Consider the following 21,054-nt stretch of genomic DNA (forward strand, 5'->3'; position numbering starts at 1 on the left):
ATTTAATATCACTAACATGTTTTTTTGATGAATTTTAATCATATAATTGAAGATATATAATCATCATAATCTTCTCCCAACTCAGTGTCATATGAGCATTCGTCAAAGCTGATGTCGCCCTTCCGCGCCACAAAAAACGCACAACCAGAGAAAGAATTCGTCAAATCACGCATCTTTCGCAGCTAAAAACAAGCTTGATTGCGATTCGGTTGACCGATGCATCATGTCTTACATTTAAATTGGAATATTCTAATTTAATCGAATTAACTCTAAGCTTTGATCAGCTTTTAAGTCAAATCCTTCCTAAAGTCAAATCGTATATATATATATATATATATATCTATTAGATATGATGGGTTTTTCGATTGGCAAGTCAAAATCAACGTTAATTAATATTCAATTGAGATTTATCATAAAAATAATTTTCACCTTGTAAAAATCAGCAGCGGTGGTGGCGAGGGGAGCAGCCCAGAGGGCGGTGAGGGGTCCCCGAGGTACCGGTAGGGAGCGGAGCCAACGCATCTCACGAGGGCGCCCTCCCCAGGAACAGCTGTCGCCGTAATGGGTCAAAAGGATCCGCCCCCTTGCCTTTGAGCGACGCTTTCCTACCTAATCCGCAGCACTCGCCTTGTATACCTGCCACGCGATTACCGCGGATATTGAGGAGATCCACCTTTGTGTCCCGATATGTTACCAATTAAATGGATGGGTACGATTGGGGTAGACCGTCGACGGCTATGGGAAAAATAAATTTGCTCTGTTGGTTTCACCTATGAGCGCATCCAACGTCGGCAACAGCTCTCTCCATCCGTCCCCAACCCTCGTGCGTTGGCTCCGGCTCCTGTTTAATTTCCTCGTCTCCGGCTCTCTTCTGCCCTTCTCCAAATCCGAAACCCTTATCCGAGGTTGCTCTTTGAATCCCCGCGAAACGATCGAGGGGGCGCAAATCCTGCCCATCGAGTCGTTTCGAGGGCTGGCGGGGAGATGCTGAGCGAGGGGGCGGCGGGACGGAGGCGCCTGCCGACCGAAGTCGTAGCGGCCGAGGCGGTCCTTGCCGCCGTCGATGGGGCCGTGGCGGTCGTCGCGTTCTTGCAGGTTGGCTCCCCTTTGGTCCTGGAGTTCTCTTCCTTCCCTGCTATCGCTATTAGCTTAAAGAATTCACTCCATCGCCAGTGGCTAGTTCTTGATGTGCATCGTCGAGGTTCCCTGTTTCCTCGGAGTTAAATATCGCCGGCTACGCGGTGCCGTTTTAGTCGATTTCTACATGAGGTGGTGATTCCTGTGTTATGATTGCTTCTTCGCTCCGCGGTGCAAGAGGTCTTCGTTGGCAATCGCTAATTTGTCATGGACCGAGGAAAAAAATTGTACTTATCATGCAAATCAAATGGGTAATGCCCGGTCCAGCTAATGATCAAACCATACTAGCGATCACCGTACATGGTCAACTAGATTCTTGAAGAGCCTATCATATATCAAAACCACATCGGTTTGCAGCTTGTTTTGTCAGTCGACTACTTAAAAATAGTCCAATCTTTTAAGCTTATCAATCGTAACGCTTTGAGATACGTGGAATCATTTATAATTTAGGACTGCAAACTATTTAATTATTTTATACACAGGCACCTTTGCTTTTCAATGTATTCTTTGCAACAGATCAATTGCGGGATGCTTCTTTGTATATGCTGTTAATTATCCTGTCTTTGCAGTTGCACTGCTCGATCTAACAATCAGATGTGGTTGATGGACACTTAGTTCTTTTTGGCATACAACATTTGGCGCATCCTTTACGTAGATTGCAAAGAATTTCTGACATGGTATTTTAATGTGAATAGGTCAAGATTAGGTAGGTGATGGTGGAAAAGAGACTGAAACTTTGAGTCTTCCTGCCATGCTTTCTGCAGTGTGTGGGATCCCAAACCATAAAATGGTGTTGTAGCCTCTAGCCACTTCTAGTCTTCAAAGTGAAAGTTGTCTTATTAGCATCCAAAGCAAAAGTCTTTAGTTCAATATGCATATAAGAGATGATTTGGAATTATATGATATCCTGCAAAGGGAAACTAAATGTAAGTTTCTATAGGATTAGGCCATTTTGGTTGGTAGTTGAACTTGCTGTTTTCAATGAGCCAATTTAAAGGCCCTATGAGGTTAATTAATTGCTTCTGAGAACATTATCACTTGTCATCTTCCCAGATGGGAAAGTACAATTGGAAACAGTGACTGGAATGGAGTTGCAGATCATCAAAGACTCAAACCACTAGCAACAAGTCATAATTTAATCCACTTTGCTCCTGTACTTGCTTCGTAATGCTCTGGCTTTCTATATCTTGCATGCATTTAGCTCATTTTTGTAATGTGGTGCTTTCATAAATATAATTCAAAATTTTAGATATTGTGTTTTACTGAATATCTAATAACTAAATAACTAGTTTTATATGCCCTAGTATTTGGTGTTTTTTCAATTGTTTAAATTTCTTTTGTTTTGTTTCTTCTTTTGTTTCTGTAAGTGGATCGAGTTTAATTTTTCTTTTCTTTTATCTATGTTGTAATTTTCTATATCATGTAGACTATTTTATGATAATGGGATTAGGACACAAGGATGAGTATCTGAGAGAGTGGCTTGTCTGAGAACTCTAGGGAATGTACTGAGAAAAGTTTAACGTTAGCAGTCACAAGGGAATTGGTTCTTATCCATTCCAGTTTTAGGGGATCTACGTATCTGGAGATACGAAGTAATGCTTGTTCTTATTGGTCACTTGACGTGTGGTAATTCGTTGTCTGAGATTTCAGCTGTACTCTGGCCAAATCTTTAGTGATAGTAGTTTTGTTGTGTTATCCCACTTAGTGATTTAGATGTGTGTGCATATATTGATCTATCTCATTGTAGTCTTCTTACACTAACCATTCTTCAGTTGTATTGTTTACTAATTAATTCTCAATTGACGGCAGTTGTTGAGAATTCACTTACGAAATCGACAACTTGGCTGGACTCGGCAAAAGGTAAGTGAAGAACTGCTGCGAGGCTGTACAATTTTCAATTACTTTTTGTTACTTTGTTTTAAATATAAAGGCAATCAGCATATCCAAAGAAGTAGCACCCATTGTTCTAATGGTTGATTGCTTTATATCAGCCATTTATGTTGGAAGATAGTTCTTAAGATGCTAACATAAATAAAAGCAGAAGCTAAAAATATTTCATATTGTGATGACCCCAATTTTTGAACTCCTTGCTTGATTGTTATATTTTAAAGTGGTCAAACATAAATAATTTCTTGGGTAGCCATCTGACATATGTCAAATAGTGTTTCTCTCCCTGATGAGTTTATTAGCCTCTACTGTAATCTTGGTCCTTTGATCATCTTGCTACTGTAATCCAAATATGTTACTGTATAGGATGGATCAGGATCAATTCTTATTCCTTTATGTGTTACTTATCCTGAATTTTGCATGAAGCATTATTGGTGAGTGTCATCGCTTGGCGATTTCTTTTGTTTTATTGTGTGTCATTAATTAAATTTCTGAATGGCTTATTTGTTGCAGATATTCCATATCATGATTGGCTCATCCAACATAGGTGAGCCACCTATTATGGCAGAACGATATTGAATTTGACTGTAGTTTTATCGTATTTGGTTTCATTCTTTAGTTTGTGAAGCTCAATGTTAATTATTTTATAGTATCCTCCAAGGTTCGTAATACTGTACCGTACCGGTATTTCGATCTGGGTTCGGTACGGTATACCGAGCGGTACACCTAGGTGTGCCGAGTATTGTAGCACTGCTATAATACTACAGTGCACTGCTACAGTGCTACAGTGCACTCGAACCGGTAACAGGCGGTCCGCGTACCGACAACCTGTCGGACCGGTACGAACCGCCCGTACCGGGCAGTACGGTTCGGTACGGCAGACCCTGGTATCCTCACAGTTGTATTAGTAAGCATAACATCAGTAGTGCCAATTTTATACGAAAGCAAATAGAGTTTGCATGCTGGTTCCTTGATGTCAGCAACTATTTATTGTGGGCTTGTATGAACTTTTGTGATTTAACATAAAATTGGTTATTACGATTGATGCTTTCCACTTGTTGACTTGTTTCACTTGTCTTTTATGTACAAGCTATAAAATCATACACTGAGCTATAAGTCTTGTGCTGGAAAAATCTGGCTGTATTTTCAGTGATATGGACATAATTTTTACTATGAGAAAGTACTACAAGTTGCTGATGCATGAATGAAGTTCATTACATAGAGTGAAACATTATAAACAAAGCGATGTCTACTAAAGCTGTAAATTGGAGCCTCTTGCTTGGTCCATTTAAAGCCTAGGATAAATGATGATTGCATCTGCCAGAAGCATCAGTTTCTTGAATAGTTGTTAGCAACAATAATCAGAAATCAATTGTCATATAAAAATGGATTGAAGTCATAAGATCAAATGAGGTAATTGAGATAAAATTGGGCAAACCTTTTCGTTTCTAAAATAGCATATTTTCCCTCCAAATTTTAATATAGCATGTACATTAATCCAAATATTTACACCCTCCAGATATGCCACTCCCTTAAGCATCGATTCAAATAAATTCTGATTGGGAAATAATTGGAATGTCACAATTAGTTTAAGATTAAGACATTTATAATATGGTGGCCCACACAATGCTAGTTTTTCCATGACATGCACCTAAGCTACCTAGCTGCAAGTCATTGTTTTCCTATGGACTTCAATGTAAATAGTTAATTTTCATTTTCTTTATACCTTAAATGTTCTTGGTATGAATTCTATGTTATAATTAAGTGTCAAATCAGCTCATTTTCTTCAGAATGAAGGTTATTTTCTTATGTTATGCTATTTTATGAAGTTTCCCTTTTCTTTTTCTCTTTTCTGCTAGACGTTCTAGAGTTTCTTATTTATTTTTAAACACTAGTTCCAGGATATCAATAGTTCATTGTTTCTAGTGTCTTTCATCAGCTATTCTGCACAACTTTCACTGTTGTATTAGAATGAGTTAGGTGAAATCTGTGGCAGGATACCTGGCATACTTCATATCTACTCTTGTTGCTACTTGTGAGGGATGGAAGTGTTGGTCACATGGTTGTGGATTTGTCCTCATGGGTAACTATACTTTTAAAACAGAGCTTTATCACCTTGGTTTAAGTTTCATGCATTTACTTCACCATTACTCATCTTCAAATTCAACTATGAATTCATGACTGATGCTAATATTTAAAATTTTTAAAATCTATTTTGCAGTTTGTCCTCAGATTCTCTTTCTAGCTGCATTCCTTCTGCTTGTGTCTTTCTGGTAAGTAACTAATATCATTAATTTCTGATAATTGACTAAATCACTTCACACTTCATCTAAATATTTAATTTAATAATACTTAAAGATAACCTACCTGTGGGATACTTTATGCTCTTTGTTATGAGAATCAGATTATATTCAACAAAAATTATTTTGACTATTTTGTCTAACGATCATTTTATCTTTATAATAAACTATTTACCTTTTATGATTTTCTTGGGACATCATGTTGTTAGGAGCACGAATGAAGTTCATTATTATAATTTTTAATGATATACTGCTATGTATTTCTTTGACACTTTAGTATAGCTCTAGGCTTGATGTACTTGTTGCTAACTTTATTAAAAATACATTTTATTGTTGTATCAGGCTCTTGTCCCTCGATTTTATTTTACATACATGGTAAATAAATACAACAGAAGTGAAATACATTTTGAACATGATGTCCCGAACATCTTAGAGAATATCCAACAAGAAGTGTGTGTCTGAGGATACAACATGAACATGGAATACATTTTGAAGTGCCCATGCTTCATGTATTCTTGACCTTGATTTTCCAGGAAAAGTGTATTTGATGGTCCTAAGAGATTATCTGTACTCTTTTGGTGTGCCCTGATCACCATATATTTATGTTGCAAAAATGCTAAAATACTTTATGCAGGTATTAAGTGTTAAATTACCTTCTGGAGGGCTTTAGATTATCATTTATATGGTGATTCGGTTAGGTACCTGATGCATCTGTTATAGATTAAATGTTGAGGTTGCTTAAACAGAAATCTTATCTTAACGTTTTTTATGACTATCTCTCGCATGATTCAATTTTTATTGATTCAGAATACATTCTATGAGATGGTGATTGATATTGATATGTGTTATATAAGTTATAAAAAATAACTGTATTTTCACTACCTGATTTATTTTACCAGAATAAGTTGCATTGTCAGATACATTTGCATATAGTCCTTAGATTTACTTAATGTTTCTTAATTTTCCATGACTTGCTTATGCATACCAGTTGTGTTTGTATGTTTTTTTAACTTGAGTATGTCAAAAATGCATATAATATCATATTATAAAGATTGCATATTGTCTGATCCCTTTAATACCTTTGCTACACATAATTTATCTGCCTTCTAGGAAGACATAGTATTGTTATGGAAGAGCATACTGAAACAAAATTTATAAGTTAAAGCTTGTGCTAACATCCATATAAAAAGGAAAAATCATTTGCACCTTATAATTTGGCATATGTTCCTGTAAAACAAATACTTTTACAGGGTTGATCTGTGCCATCAGGCAAATGATGAAGAAGAAGATGATGATGAACATGGGTGTAATGAAGCTTTGTTGGAAAAGGGAATGCATAAACAAAATCCTCTTCATGTTGATAGCTGCAGGAGATGTTGCTTTCCTCGATCTGTTCATGTTGGAAGTCGACAAAAATTTGTAATCTTGGTAATTAAGTGTTTGTTGAGCATGTCAAACTGTTCATGCCTTCCTTGGAGTTAACCTTTTTAATCTTGCATTCTGAACTTTGATAGCATATATTGTACTAATGAACTATGTTACACCTTTCTTTTGCAGGTGATTGCCCTGACTTTCGTTTCTATGATTGCTTTTGCTGTCTTGATATGGATTGGTAGAGGGAAAAATCCTATTGATTCTTCTCTTGTGGCTAGGGTATGTAGTTGGCTGTTCTAACCAATCCGAAAAATTCTTTATGGTTGAAAAACCAGATATTGCCTAGATTTGACCAATTTTCTCTATCTTTTGCAAAAATTGGATCTTATATATCAGAGCATGGAGAGCCTGACCTATTTTCTTATATAGTTTATTTTACATATTTGTACTTGTACAAAGTAAGCAACTTAGCCTGCTGACTTAAATTTACATATATCTCCTTTGCCCTTTGCAAATTCCTAGGTACATGCACTTGTGCTCCTTTTGTGGGTTATGGACAAGCTTCATGGGCTGTGTAGATGTTTCTCAATGGACTTTGTGGGTTTTAATAGACATTATTACGTGTTGTTGTTTCCAATTTACGGTCTAGGACAAGGATTTTAATTTTAAATAATACCGCCCGATACCGTATTGGTCCGCCAGCAGATCAGTAAGCAAACTGCTCGCTACTAGGCAGTATCAGCCTGGCTGCAGCTTGGTTGTGGCAAGGGAAGAAGCGTTGAGGGAGAAGAAGGAGAAGGCGCTCAAAGAAGAGGAAGAAGAAGAGGGAGAATCGGGAGAACCTTGACGCTTTACGATTCGGCGCTGCCCTCCCTCGACGATCCCGATCCAGAAGGTAACGGAGAGGCGACGGCTCGACTTCTTCTTTGCTGGGTTCTTCATCGAAGGCTGGAGACGCCTACGACCTTTGCTGAAGGCCGATGGCTTTTGCGGCCTTTGACTCTTTTGCCGAACGTCGCAGATAAGGAGAAGACTAGTCTTCTCCTCGTCTGACATGACGAGAAGAAAAGGAGGCGACATCGCCGAGGTAGCGTACGCCTCCTTTTTAAAAAAATTATATATATATATATATATATATATATATATATATATATATATATCGAGTAGTGCATCTTGGCGTACCACTCGGTATACCTGTATCGTACCGTACCAAGCAAAGCTCGAAACACCGGTACGATGCAAAATTACAAACCTTTGTCTAGGATGCCCTTTTTGCTAGGCCTTATGGCCTAATTTCAAGGCCATGTTCCTTAACCAGATATTCACATACTGGAGTATACGTATATGTATATAGGTGCAAATTGACTTGGCACCTCCATTAGAATTTGTAGGCAGGATTCCAGTTTGGTAATTGGACAAACCAAGTGGATATATCATTTAATGCTCTCTGATAACTAGGTAGATGAATGAAATTTTAGTTTCAACACAAGTTACTATTTGCTTTTCTATATCTTCGTTTTGTAGTCCTCAGTAAATGTTTAGTCTATTGCACCGATTTTTATTTATTTATTTTGCAGGTTTATCTGTATATTTTTTCGGTAGCTATGCTCCTTCTAGGCGGTGTTTTGGCATGCTACGGTAAGCATTTTTTGATTTGTTTGCTATTGACTAGTTTAATGGTTTGGTGAAATTTGGTTCTTTTAGTACCTTGCAAGCATGGAAACATGTATAGAGTGTAACTTTAAGCTTCCTATATTACCATTATCATAGATTTGAAAGTAATGAACCATGATGCTTGTACTGGCATTCTTCATTTGTCTTCCAGAACATGAACGGTTCAGATCCAAAGTCAAGGCACATGCCTGTAACCTATGCAATGAATCAGACTTGTAAGACTTTCTTTTACAAGGCACTTGAAAATCAAAGATAGATACAAAGATTTACAGCCAAAAATGCAATCTAAACACAAGTCATAACCTATTTTTTCTAAAAATTTGCAACATAAAAAGGGTATGGACATCAGTAGTTGCACCTTGACAGTTTGGCAAGTGTAGTGGGTTTTCCTGCAACCCTTGATTGTGATGCAAGTTTTAAAAATTTAGACACATCCATAGCTGTCTAAAAGACTTAATGGATGCAACACCTGATTGTGATGCAGGTTTCAAAAAATTTAGACACATCCTGTGCTGTCTAAAAGACATCATGGACACTAGTTGTGAAGGTCACTGTGGTTAAAATTTTGAATTAAATGCTTTCCCTACCCTAGTTGATTGATTGATTTTAAGAGGCATGAACGCATGCCCACATTTTGCTGGTAGAGTTCATTGGGATACTTAATTGTACTTGAGAAGAAGAAAAAAAATTCTGTGAAAGCTGTCACGGTGGACATGCTACTTTCTCTTGTGCGCATTCCAGTCATGTCTGAATGCTATGTACTGCCTATCACAGGACTTTTTGAGTCAATTCTTTTCTCATCTTTTCTTGAGCCACATAAGATTGATTTCCACCATACCTACTCAAAGGTGTGTTGCTTGTTTCTGTTAGTTCTTTCTGCAAATGCAGATGACTCATGCTCTTTGTCTTCATTTGATCGGCTGAAAATTCTCATCGTCTTATGTGCTCATGAGATTTTTCGGCTAGAAATTTTGTCATTGGCTAGAAATTGTCATTGGCTAGAATTTTTGTCATCGTCTACTAGAACTTGAATTAGTTTACTGATTAACTTATTCTTGTTGACATCCATGATACAAAATGTAACTTGTAACCTGCAAATCATTGGAGGATTTCATTAAAGAATAGGAGCACTTTCTACAGTATCATTTCCTTTCTATTAGCCCAGTGTTCAATCAGTTGTGAACGATGCAGCTTTGTCTATATTGTCCCATCAAGATTTAAAACTTTGTTTTTTTTCTTTCAGTGTCCAGTGCTTAGAAATTCGATGTCATTGAATTATATAAATTTCTTGATTTTCTTTGAAGTAAGGGACTAAAAATTGGTGTGCTTCGATATCAGAATGCCTTAACCTATCTTTTCCAGAAGATGAAAGGCAGCCTGCAAATGATAAAAGGACTTTACTTTGCCCTTCTGTATGGAATTTACCTTTCTCTAATTGCCTATTGTATACTTGTTTCCCTTTGATAGAACAAAGTAGTTATGATTGATGACTTGTGCTAATCCAATTTAAAGTGAGATGATGTTTCTTAAAGTCAGCAAAATTATATCGCCACAATATTTTGTCCCCTTAAAGTGCAGGTGACAAAAAGCCAGTGCTCCTTTGTTTGTTACTTTAGCTAGAGAAAATGATGGAGCCTACTTTTGTCAGCTTAATGCTATTCTCTTGTCATTCGTGCCACTTTATCAAAGAAGCAGTTCCATCCAAAATTTTAAGTTCTTTCAATATGTTAATATGTTAGAGCATAACTTATGAGATCAAGGAAGATTGAATGTGTTTCAACTCTAATGTCATGTGTCTCAAATGTCAAGTTTCTGGAAATTTTTTGCTGGGTTGCATCATGCACGTGTTATGCCAACTATTTATGACGATGACTAAAATTATTTGACTATTCACCACCATCCAAAAATATTAAATTGGCTTGTTGTTTTGGTAGTTTTCAGTAAAAAAACTTATTCTGGTCAAGAAAGTAAAAGATCTGTCTAGTGAATGTCCTGATGAACCCCATTATTAATTGCAATGACAGTTTGGTAATTTAGCTGAGCCACTTGTGTGCATACCGAAAATTTGTTTGTGAATTAACATGTTTGTGAATTAATCATGTTAAGGGGTGCTGCTGTTCTCAAAGATGAGCAATGTACGATCTGAAATGGCATCAACTGAAATGTGGAAGGTATCTATTTGGAAAAAAATTTCCTTTAACCTGAATCTTTACATTTTTTGGTTTATAATATTTCTGTCTATTGACTTTTATTTCTCACGGGATATAAGGTAATTTGCTTTTCATGTCATCTGATAAGTAATGAGTGTTAATCTACATAATGGCTTCATCCTATAGAATCAGTTCATCATGGACCCATGAACTTGGGCTAATGTAACATCTTCAAAGTGAAATATGTAAAGAAAAATGATTAGAATATATCAGTTGGTGTTCCAAATATGTTGAATACATCTCAAGAGATAAATTAAAATGTGCTTTCGGAGGATTAACTTTTGCTTCTTCTGGATGTCTTAGTACTAGGTTAATGATCAAAGTTCGTACTATGAATTATGAACTATAGATTGCATTATGAATTGTTAACTTTAATGAAATTTAATGTCATTCCATGTTTTTCAAATCAGCTTCAATACTTGCATTGCTTTTCCATACCTGACACTAGTACAATATACTTCTATCCATGCTTAAGTTATGCTAGTTATATTCTTGACAAGCTGCTGAACATATCCCATGCTTGATGCTATGTGCAGGTTGCAAGTTTGGCAGCTGTCACTGTTATATGTTTCACATCATCTGCTGTGCTATCTCTTGTTACTAATATTCCAGTATGTTGCTGTTTCTTGCAAAGTTGTTCTTTTGCTTTAGTTAGCATCAAGTGCCATCTGTCAGTTACATTATGATTTCCATATTTCTTTGCAGTTGCAGGTTCTTTCGTATTGGCATTTGGCTCCTTCAGACTGCTTAAGCAGTTCTGCTTTTATATTTCTCTATTATTTTATAGGTATGCCAATTATAAGCATTATGGCTGAAGATTTATGGCTTGAATACAAGTGAAATTGTTAGTTGCACAAGCACATGCTCTATACACATCATCTTCACATATGTAGTGCCAGAAGTATTTTGTTTCTTGCTATGAATTTAACTATCAGATAATTTGAACATTCCAAGTATTTCTGTTTTCTTGAGTCACTTTATCTTTCACATGATAAAGTATTAGTTTACTAAAGAAACACAATTTTTGAGTGTTGACTAGGATAGTTTTTGTGTGCTTTAGTGGGGTGTTTCTGTATCTTTATAGATCATCAGAAATAGCATATTTCAAATCATCGAAGAGATGAAATCTTGATAATTTGTCATGCAGTCTAGCTCAAAAAAAAGTGCAGATAAGTTTTTTTTATTATCATTGAGATAACTGATCCATCTATCATTCTGCTAGGTTTATTTCCCATCTAAATGTTAATCAGTTAAGGGCTCAAATCTCTTTAATACTATATAATTCTCATGTCTTATTGATATCGAACTAATGAGTCATTCCACCTAAATGCTGTCAAGAGGGATTCTTATTGGACAAATTGACAACTAGAAATCAGCATTGGTTCGTAAAAAAAATGATATAGTTGAGGATCTATTCCCAAAACCATTGCTTTTGTATTGTTGGTCAATATCTATGGGATATGGGATGCATAAAAGTGATAATTAACCTTTTAAACCAGTGTACCTTGCGGCTTTATATTTTATCGACTTAATAGAACATCTAGAGATCTTTCAAGTTTCAACACTATGAGATGCTTTAGAGCAGACCTTTTTATCTACATACTGAGATGCTCTGGAGCAGACCTTATGGACTTACAGCATTCCTCGAAATGAGGTGAGAATTATCTTTTTCTGATTATTTAAGATTTTATTTTGAGATACCTTTGACGATACCTTCTGATGTTTCACCTCACATTGCACTCGGGTCACTGAGGTTTATTCATTCTACCGATTTCTTCACAAAATCTGATGTATATGTCATATCTAAACTTCACCTAAATATCTCCATAGGTTATAGATTGATAATAGCTTCTGATGTTTCACCTCACATTCCACTCACTTACGGAAGGTGTAGTTGCCCTACTCTACTGATTTCTGCATAAAATCTGAGATTGTGTCATATCTGAACTTCACCTAAATATCTGCAAAGATTATAGATTGTTTTTCCTCATGATTTCCTTTGCCATTTTGTTTATGAATCTTGGTGCTATGAGTCCTGGGAGAGCACTACTGCTTCATCAACTTCTTTCACTTGCCTGTGTACATTTTCTTTCTGCATGTCATGCATGTTCCATTTTCTTTCTGCATTTGTCTAGTTATTTATCCTGCAAAAGCTCATTCTATACAAATTCTGTCAGGCTCATCAGTACCGTCAGGTTTTGTGTTATGGATTATGAGAGAAATGCCTCCTCGTCTTGTAGCTGATAGTGATAGACCAGCACCATCCACCATAGTAACTTTTATCAGAGAAAGAAGTACACCTACTCAAAATCCGCAGTGGAGGGCTAGTGTGGCATCCTCTCAGAATAAGGTGAAATCACAAATTTTGAAACTTTTCCTTTCCCTTCTTTTTTCGAGCTGTTAATGAGTAACTACTTTGCATTTCCAAAGTTCACACTGGTTCAGTAGCAATGCAGAATACACATTAGCTTTAAATCTCTTCACTGAAGCAAAGGTATCCTCTAGATATCTAACTCTTCAACGAATCTAAAATTTCAAACCTGGTGTCTGAAAAAAATATTTAGATGTCCAGTTGACCATGTCATATGATGAAAACATTATTAAAACCAATAATTTCTTGCTAATCTATCATAGTTGGATGCACTTTTATACTAACATGACATGCATCTGACACTGAGAAGTTTGATGTTGATAGCTGTCAAAATATTTCATTTACTTTTCACTTTGTTTCCATCCACTGTTTTCTCTTTCTCCTTGACAATATTTTGGTTCATGTAATGCATTTTGAATACCAATTTGACTATTTTCCAAAATGGCAATTGCCCTGCTGTTTGTATTGTGTACGTTCCCCCTACCACTGATTCTGAAGATACATACAACCTCTACACTTTCTGCTGCAGGGTCTTAAAGCAAGCCCCATCTAGGGTGTATTTGCCCGTGAATTCTATGTAAGTCTAAACAGGGGACAATTCCATACACGGGCTTCCATCTGTGGAGCCAGTGTTACAGTGGTGGCTGTTGCGAGTCGACCATTCGAGCAAACCATTTCTGCTTGGGCTTGGCTAGATCAACGAGTTTGGATGGCCTAATGAAACACTCCCAACCGATGACAAACTTATTTACCAGATGATATGATGATCAACAGCACTAGGTTTAGCAGAGTCAAAATGTATATAGTCTGTAAGGTCATTGCAGTGCAGGCAAGTGGTGTTCGGTCCTATCTCTCTCTGATCCAATCATATATAATAGCAGTGATGTCTTGTTACTTGGTTTACTTTCATCTTTAACCAAATTTGATGACTTTGAGCATCCGTAGTAGTTCCAGGCCCAATCTTTCCTGCTGCGGATATGTTAGACTTAGCTTTATAAGTGATCATGACATTTCCATGTAATAATTTCGGCCGGAAGAGTAGCAATGGCTGTGTTGGTTTTTCTTTTATAAATTTTGTTTAATTTTATTTTTATTTTAGAAAAAGACAAGCTTAAGAATTACTGGGACATTTCAGACTTGTAGAACACCATCCTATATAATGATGTCCAAGGCCAGTCGAGAGAGATGTATCAACTGGTTAAGGTAACAAGACAGAGAAACTGCAGGTGAGTACTTCTTTCATTGTTAAGCTTATTGTTCTTGTAAGATAATGTAAGATGGAGTCTTGCTTATGGCATCCATTACCTACGCTTGCATTGTTGTTAGCTTATCAAACAACAATAGTTGTGTTTTCTTGAAATCAGTCTCCTAATAAATGTGCAAAAGGAAATATTAGCTCTGTTATTGTTAACGTGATTTTATGGCTGGTAAGGTATTTTTACTAGGCAGAAATATTGGTTCTTGGAATATTAACTGTCTTGATAACATGGAATTACAAATCAGGCCTTCATCTTTCCGTTCCCTAATATTTGTGCGTATCACTAAGTGGGGTTGCAATTGGTGGCTAAACGAGGCAATCGTTGAAGTAGATGTAGTAGACCTACTTATGTCGGAAAATGCTTCCTCTAGTAAACTTGTGAATGACCATCGAAAACACTCAGTGGACCACAACAACATGATGTCGTAGATACGAACTCAGATGTCCGTATCCCACATAAATCTCAAGTGACCGCCCAGAGAGGTCATTTTCCCACCATATTAAAAGCGTGCAAATTCTTCGTTCCTTGCGTGGGGACCCCACTGCCAATCTTATCATTTATCGTATCTTGACACAATCTTAGTATTGTTCCACATAAAGATCGCAAAATCTACCTACAACAACAAAAGTTTCTTCAACGATTCTCGCGTGGCTTTGTCGGTAAGAGCTCGGTCGACGGAGATGCGTGTTCTCCTCGGTATCTAAAGATCGATTCGGGAGTGGGGATGACGACGACGACCGTCCAATATAGATCGCTGGTCATTCCTCGATCAAGAATCTCATGATGACCTCGTGATATCTTCAGATAGGGAAGCCGCAATGCCGTCGTCGATGCTCATAGATTGCCAGTATAATGATGAGAAAAGCATCTCCGTGTGACTTGAAAGTTGCTGTACCTTTGATAGTCTCTTGTAGAATACTTCTAAAGCTCGTCATCGATTGCAAATTTTGCAGCCTGTTATTTGCAGGAACATCTCATTTCATTGCGTTAACGGAACAGAACGAAGACAATTTTTCATATATATATATATATATATATATATATATATATATATATATATATATTGATGGGTTACGGTATAAATGGGGTCAGATTCTTGATGATAATGGTTGCAGTCCCTCCGCAGTTGTCGGCTGTCAATTGTGCGGAGGAGATGCCGCACGCCAGGCCGCAGCTCACGCGGGCGCGGTGGCGCAAAATGCCGGACGAAAATTTCTCGTCCCCTTCGTCGTTGCGTCGTCGTCTCCCCCACTCGACACCAAACCCACCCAACACCATGCAGTCACTACTACTGCACTCTCGGTCAACAATCTCAGGCTCTGTCTCTCTCTCTGTCTCTCTCTCTCAACCTTTTTTCTTTCGGCGAGAGACATAGCCGTAGAGCATAAGCAGCCGCCCCATGTTCTCGTACTGCAAAGCGTGTCCTCCCTCCTCCCCACTGTCACTCGCTCCACTTCCATGCCTGACAAAGGAATCCTAGAGAAATAAACCTGCAACTTCCTGATGAACTCAGCGAACAAGAGCGACATCAGAAGATGAGAATATTAAGGTTAGTGTAGCAGCAATAAAGGTAAGCCCACGCAGATATGCTCGTCCTAACTGATCCTACGGGAACGAAAGTAATTAAGTTATTTATTACGATATATTTTGGTTCTCCGACACATCAAATCTTATGTCACAACTTATCTCAAAGTTTTACTGTCAAAAGAAGAAATGGTTCGACAAAGAATCCTATAAAGACTAGATCGAGAATATCCTTAACAATAACTCATTCGATACTATGTAGTCATGAAAGGTTCGTGCTAATAAGGTGAAAGTTTCGACTAACATATCGGAATTATCGAATGTCACATCGATTTGATCTGATGCTAAGGTGATCTTAATATTCGACCGACCAATGTATCGGACAAATCAAGTATCTAACAAGACATGAAATGGCATTAGACTATCCATGCGTCCAACCCATTTCAGAATCCGCGTGTATGAAGGAAGACATGCACTCTAGTCTAAACCCTTTCCGGAACCACACTGAAGTCAGGAATGATAATACACTGTATACGAGTATATATGGGATCTAAGACCTTCATAGCAGTTATATGTACATGAATATAGATGCACACACTAAATGGTGCATATGGAAGGAGAAGAGAATCGGTTGACTTTCTAGACATCCTCTCATGAGAAGCTTGACGGTTGCTTTATGTACCTTAGATATAGAAACTTATCCTAAGATTTATATTCCTCGCACTTCACCTTAAAGCATTCGTCCACCAAATACGATGACTCGGTTCCTGCCACAGTTTCTGCTACGACAGATTCCTCACTGTTCCTTGTAAGCGGCAGTGTGTATGTGATCTATCTATGTGTGAAATCGATGCGACTGTTTTGTCTGACGAAGTTTGCAGGTAACAGTCAACTCCGCTGCACGAGAAGCACATATCGATCGTAGATTTCGTTGGTGCGATGTCGCGAGTCGGATGCACCAAAATCTAAGATGTCCGCGTTGCGTATGGACCCCACTAGGGTTATGTTTTCTTTTCTGCTTTTTTTTTTTGTCCTCGCTGCAACCAATCACCGAGAAGGTAGGAGTGCGGGTACGACGACGGAAAATGCTATGTGGACTGTCGTCGGCGGCAAGAGCTTTCGAGCCCTCAAAGCGCCTCGCACGCTGGGACGTCCGATGGAGATCGGAGGGATGTTAGCGGCCCTACGCACCGCCCCCACTCCGATGGAATGGAATCAACACGTGCGGGAATCGATGGGGCCCACGGATGAGGGGGAGAGGCGGAGCAGGAACGGTCTGAAACTTTGACCGCCGTTTCCGCTTTCTGACCCACGTGACCGACGGCAGCCGATGCCTTGTCTCTGCCACCGACGCGTCGCCGTTCTTCCCTTGCGGGCGTCAACCATTCCTTATATTTTCCCCACAGCAGCGCGAGGAAAAGGTGGAAGAGATCGCCTCATTTGATAGATTAGGGAGTTGTGTTCCAAAGTCGTGCATCTATCTGCCCGCATCTTTGCACCAAAACAAAAGAAAGAAGACAAAAGCCAGCCTCTTTCTTCCTTCCTTTCTCAGACCATCTCGCTAGTCTTTATTCGCTTCCTTCTCTCCCTGATTGCTCTCTCCATGTCCGGGGAGAGAACCGAGCCCTACCTCCATGGCCACTACGACGATCTCTTCTCCATCTTCTCCCAGAAGCCAGGCGATGGTAGAGCCGACGGTCTTCAAGGTTTCGATCATCAGATGGCGTCTCATGTCCTGAGCCCGAGTGACCGCTTGCATGGGTCGCCGATGGACTACCTCCTGCTAGCTCGAGGCTTCGATTTCTCGAGCTCGCAGCCAGATGATCTAGTGGTAGGTAGTCGCAGGAGCAAGACCGCTCCGGCCGGGGGAAGCGATGGGAAGACTCTGGTGACGCCCAACTTTTCCACGTCTTCGTCATCGACGGAGCTGGTGGGCGAAGAAGACTCGGGGCCTCGCGAGACGGATCAGCGGAAGCAGGAGGAGGAAGAGGAGGAGAAGCAGGCGGATGGGGGTGAAGAAGGGCCTGACGAGTTCAAGAAAGCGTAGGCTTCGATCGCTCCCTCTATTGTCTGTGCTGCTATTGTTCTTCTGTTCTTGATGCCGGACAGTTTTGTCAGGCGCCGTATGATGACTGCGTTACATGCGTATCTTGGGGAAGAAAACTTCAGCTGCAAGTTAGATCCGCCTTGTGATCTTCTTCCCTTGGTTGTTATTCTAATTGGGGTGGCAATTCACTGCCTCTAGGGTTTCCCTCCTCCTCTCACAAAGCAAATCTTACCTTTTAGGTTTTCCCTATTGGCATTCAAGAGATTCAAAGGTTTCTTTTTTCCTCTTGTTTATCTTGATAAGATCAGCTGGCTTTTGGAGGGGCATCAATTACTTAGATCATAGCATCTGTACCTGATCTAGAATCTAAAAATCTCAAATACTGTCTGTCTATGGTGCAATTTGGTAACAAGAACACAGGGATCTCCGATTTGGAGGTTCTAATGTGAGGTGTTTTTTTGGGTTTGGATCTTGAATAGGTAGTCATTAGATGAACATGCATACAAATATTGGAGCAGGTGACTGATACTAATGGGTATATGTTGTCCGAAAATGATGGCGCAGGAACAATCCAAGGAGGAAGAAAGGAGAGAAGAGGGAAAGGGAGCCCCGGTTTGCGTTCATGACCAGGAGTGAGGTGGATCACCTGGAAGATGGCTATCGGTGGAGGAAGTACGGCCAGAAGGCAGTCAAGAACAGCGCTTATCCAAGGTGAGCAGTCTGCACCTCGTGAACTCGTCATCTTGCTTGCCAATTTATCTTTAATCGATGACATCTGCATCGACTTCAGAAGCTACTACCGATGCACAGCCCAAAGTTGCGATGTGAAGAAGAGAGTGGAGAGATCACACCAGGATCCAACAGTCGTGATCACCACCTACGAAGGGCACCACACTCATCACAGTCCTGTGAACGTCTGGGGCAGCACATACTCGTCGTCACCCTCACCGGCGATGCCGACGAACCTTCGCCACGACCTTCTGTTGCAGCAAGCCTTCCCAGCGGGATACACGAACCCTAATATGCATTTGCCAAGGCCACCAACTCCGGACTATGGTCTCTTGCAGGACATTGTTACCTCCTTCGATCACAGCAGCCAACGATAGTATGAATGCTTTTCTCTACCTTTGCGCTCCTTGTGCGCGTAGTAGTTTAAGTGCAAGAACACTGTCTAATCAATCCATGGTGTGTGTATATTATACATGGAAACTCTGATCGAATTCCAAACTCACTCTATTATTCGGAGAGTAGTCTTGTTTGCTTGACTTGGAGTTAGAAATCCATTGATGATTAGTGTGAGCCAAATTCATCATAGTTGATATATATATATATATATATATTGAGTAGACACCAACTCGATCCAAATACCTAAGCTATTAGATTGTGGGATAGACTCAAACACCGGCATGAAGACTAAATGTGCAGTCAAGGGAAATGGAGGAGGACTGGGGGCTTATTATTATCATGGTTGGTCTCGTTCTCGTTTGGTAGATACATGGAGTTGGAAGTACAATTCGATTAATTCGGCTCCATGCCTTCTTTATGAGATCACACGTACGTACAATGGTCATTTGTGCTTGTTAGGGACGTACTATCATTATATACTTATGACTGCTTCTTAGGGACATTAATTTTTGTGCTTATCTTTGTCGACAGGGCATGACTTAGTAGTGCCTGTGGTTGAGTGATACAAGCAGAGAATGCCTTGAGAATTTTCTGGGTTATCACTCTTTCTTTTCGATGAGTTACAATCCATCATATGCAACTCTCATGAATAAGTGGGCAGCTCTCGTTGATTCTTTGGAGTGACTGCTGTCAAAAGCATTTATTTGTTTATAGACTGTTAATATATGTTATTAAAGTTCATATCTCAGAAGTAACTTATGTTAGGCTTTTCGTAGAATTGTAAGACCATAAAGTCTTATCGTCGTTCTGAAACCAAATAATAAGACCCTAAAGTGTTATCATTTGATATCAGAGTAACGATAAGACTTTAGAGTCTTATCATATGGTATCAAAGACACGATAAGATCTTAGAGTCTTATCAATTGGTATCAGAGCGACGATAAGACTTTAGGATTTTATCATATAACTTCAAGATAAAGGATAATTTTTTTAATAATAAAAAATATATTATATCCTAATTACTCTTTTTATTCTTATTTATTTATTTAAGTTTATTTATTTATTTATTTTATTTTATTTTATCTAATCTTATCACATCCTCTTAATTCAAAATAGTTATAATTTGAAGTTATCATCAGAAAACTAATTTTTTTCGAAAATAGAGACTCATCTATTACTTGTTGTAGCAACGTAGAACACTCTTACATCTTTCTGTATATTTTTATTCATTTGATTTTTTTGATCTTTAGTAATATTAGGATCTTATCGATCATATTCAACAAAATTTTCTTATATCAAATTCTATAATTCTTGTGAAATAAATAGAATTTTCATCTTAATGGTCTAAAATTAATAATTATCATCTTTAAATTTAGAAAGAAATTAATTAGGAATACTTACTCCAATGTTTATCGTCTTCTTGTTTTTTATTTCTGGATCTATTAATTTTTTAATTAATGTACTTTGAATTAAAATTTTCTTTAGAAAAAGAAAGAGAATAATTTTTTTAATTAATGTACTCCAATAAAAATTTTCACCTTCATTTATTCATTTTAATATAAATTCTTATCTTTTATTTTATCTAATCCTAATTATTTGAATGAATAATATCAAATTAACATTAAAAGAAATAGTAATGTTACTGCTATATCTCAGAAGTAGCATCCAATCCGCCGCATGCTACTTCTTGAGGCTACTACGTCTACAGCCAAGTCAGACTAAAGAGCTGCTGTTTCATCGGTACTGCCACAAACGTATCTGATCTGGTGCGGATAACAACGGAGCACCATGCTCCGATCATACTTCACTTCAGTTTGATCAGCCAAGAGATGATGTCTTAAAAGAGAGATGAAGAATCTGTGAGTCGGAACATAGAGCAGCCAGTCTTAACTGCAACAGTAGCTAATCAACATGGCATCTTCAATTTTCTTTGCTTTTTTATCTTCTTTTTTCTATCTTTTCTTTTACCTTTTTCTTTTGTTTCCTGCAGCACTGGTAAGTCTGAACTCAGTCCTTTTGAAATTAGAATTACATGTTTAGTAGTATCATCATAATATGGGCTAATTATAGATTAATATCTCGATCGATCTGTATATTTATGAAAGTAAAATATTTAATATCATTGTTTCAATAAAACTCATCTCTT

General features: G+C 38.2%; 2 protein-coding genes across 4 annotated transcripts; both read left to right on the plus strand.

The window, feature by feature from the left end:
- Nucleotides 1-515: 515 nt before the first annotated feature.
- LOC135676907 (tobamovirus multiplication protein 1-like) lies at nucleotides 516-13,893 on the plus strand. 3 transcript variants are annotated; one of them, XM_065188613.1, is made up of 14 exons: nucleotides 516-1,095; nucleotides 1,174-1,388; nucleotides 2,947-2,997; nucleotides 3,538-3,571; nucleotides 5,021-5,107; nucleotides 5,246-5,297; nucleotides 6,575-6,752; nucleotides 6,882-6,977; nucleotides 8,276-8,336; nucleotides 10,479-10,543; nucleotides 11,119-11,193; nucleotides 11,288-11,369; nucleotides 12,760-12,932; nucleotides 13,483-13,893. In XM_065188613.1, the coding sequence occupies exons 2-14, from the start codon at nucleotides 1,287-1,289 to the stop codon at nucleotides 13,504-13,506; spliced, it is 1,080 nt and encodes a 359-aa protein (XP_065044685.1). In that variant the 5' UTR covers nucleotides 516-1,095; nucleotides 1,174-1,286; the 3' UTR covers nucleotides 13,507-13,893. The 3 variants fall into 3 exon arrangements, with proteins under 3 accessions (XP_065044685.1, XP_065044686.1, XP_065044684.1); XM_065188614.1 differs by lacking the exon at nucleotides 3,538-3,571 and having other exon boundaries at nucleotides 517-1,095; XM_065188612.1 differs by lacking the exon at nucleotides 1,174-1,388 and having other exon boundaries at nucleotides 519-1,095.
- Nucleotides 13,894-17,165: 3,272 nt separating this feature from the next.
- On the plus strand, nucleotides 17,166-19,045 carry LOC135676910 (WRKY transcription factor 71-like). The gene is made up of 3 exons (XM_065188616.1): nucleotides 17,166-17,779; nucleotides 18,348-18,494; nucleotides 18,574-19,045. The coding sequence occupies exons 1-3, from the start codon at nucleotides 17,340-17,342 to the stop codon at nucleotides 18,887-18,889; spliced, it is 903 nt and encodes a 300-aa protein (XP_065044688.1). The 5' UTR covers nucleotides 17,166-17,339; the 3' UTR covers nucleotides 18,890-19,045.
- Nucleotides 19,046-21,054: the final 2,009 nt, after the last annotated feature.

This window comes from Musa acuminata, chromosome BXJ1-6 (genome assembly GCF_036884655.1).
Source record: "Musa acuminata AAA Group cultivar baxijiao chromosome BXJ1-6, Cavendish_Baxijiao_AAA, whole genome shotgun sequence".
Taxonomy (NCBI): domain Eukaryota; kingdom Viridiplantae; phylum Streptophyta; class Magnoliopsida; order Zingiberales; family Musaceae; genus Musa; species Musa acuminata.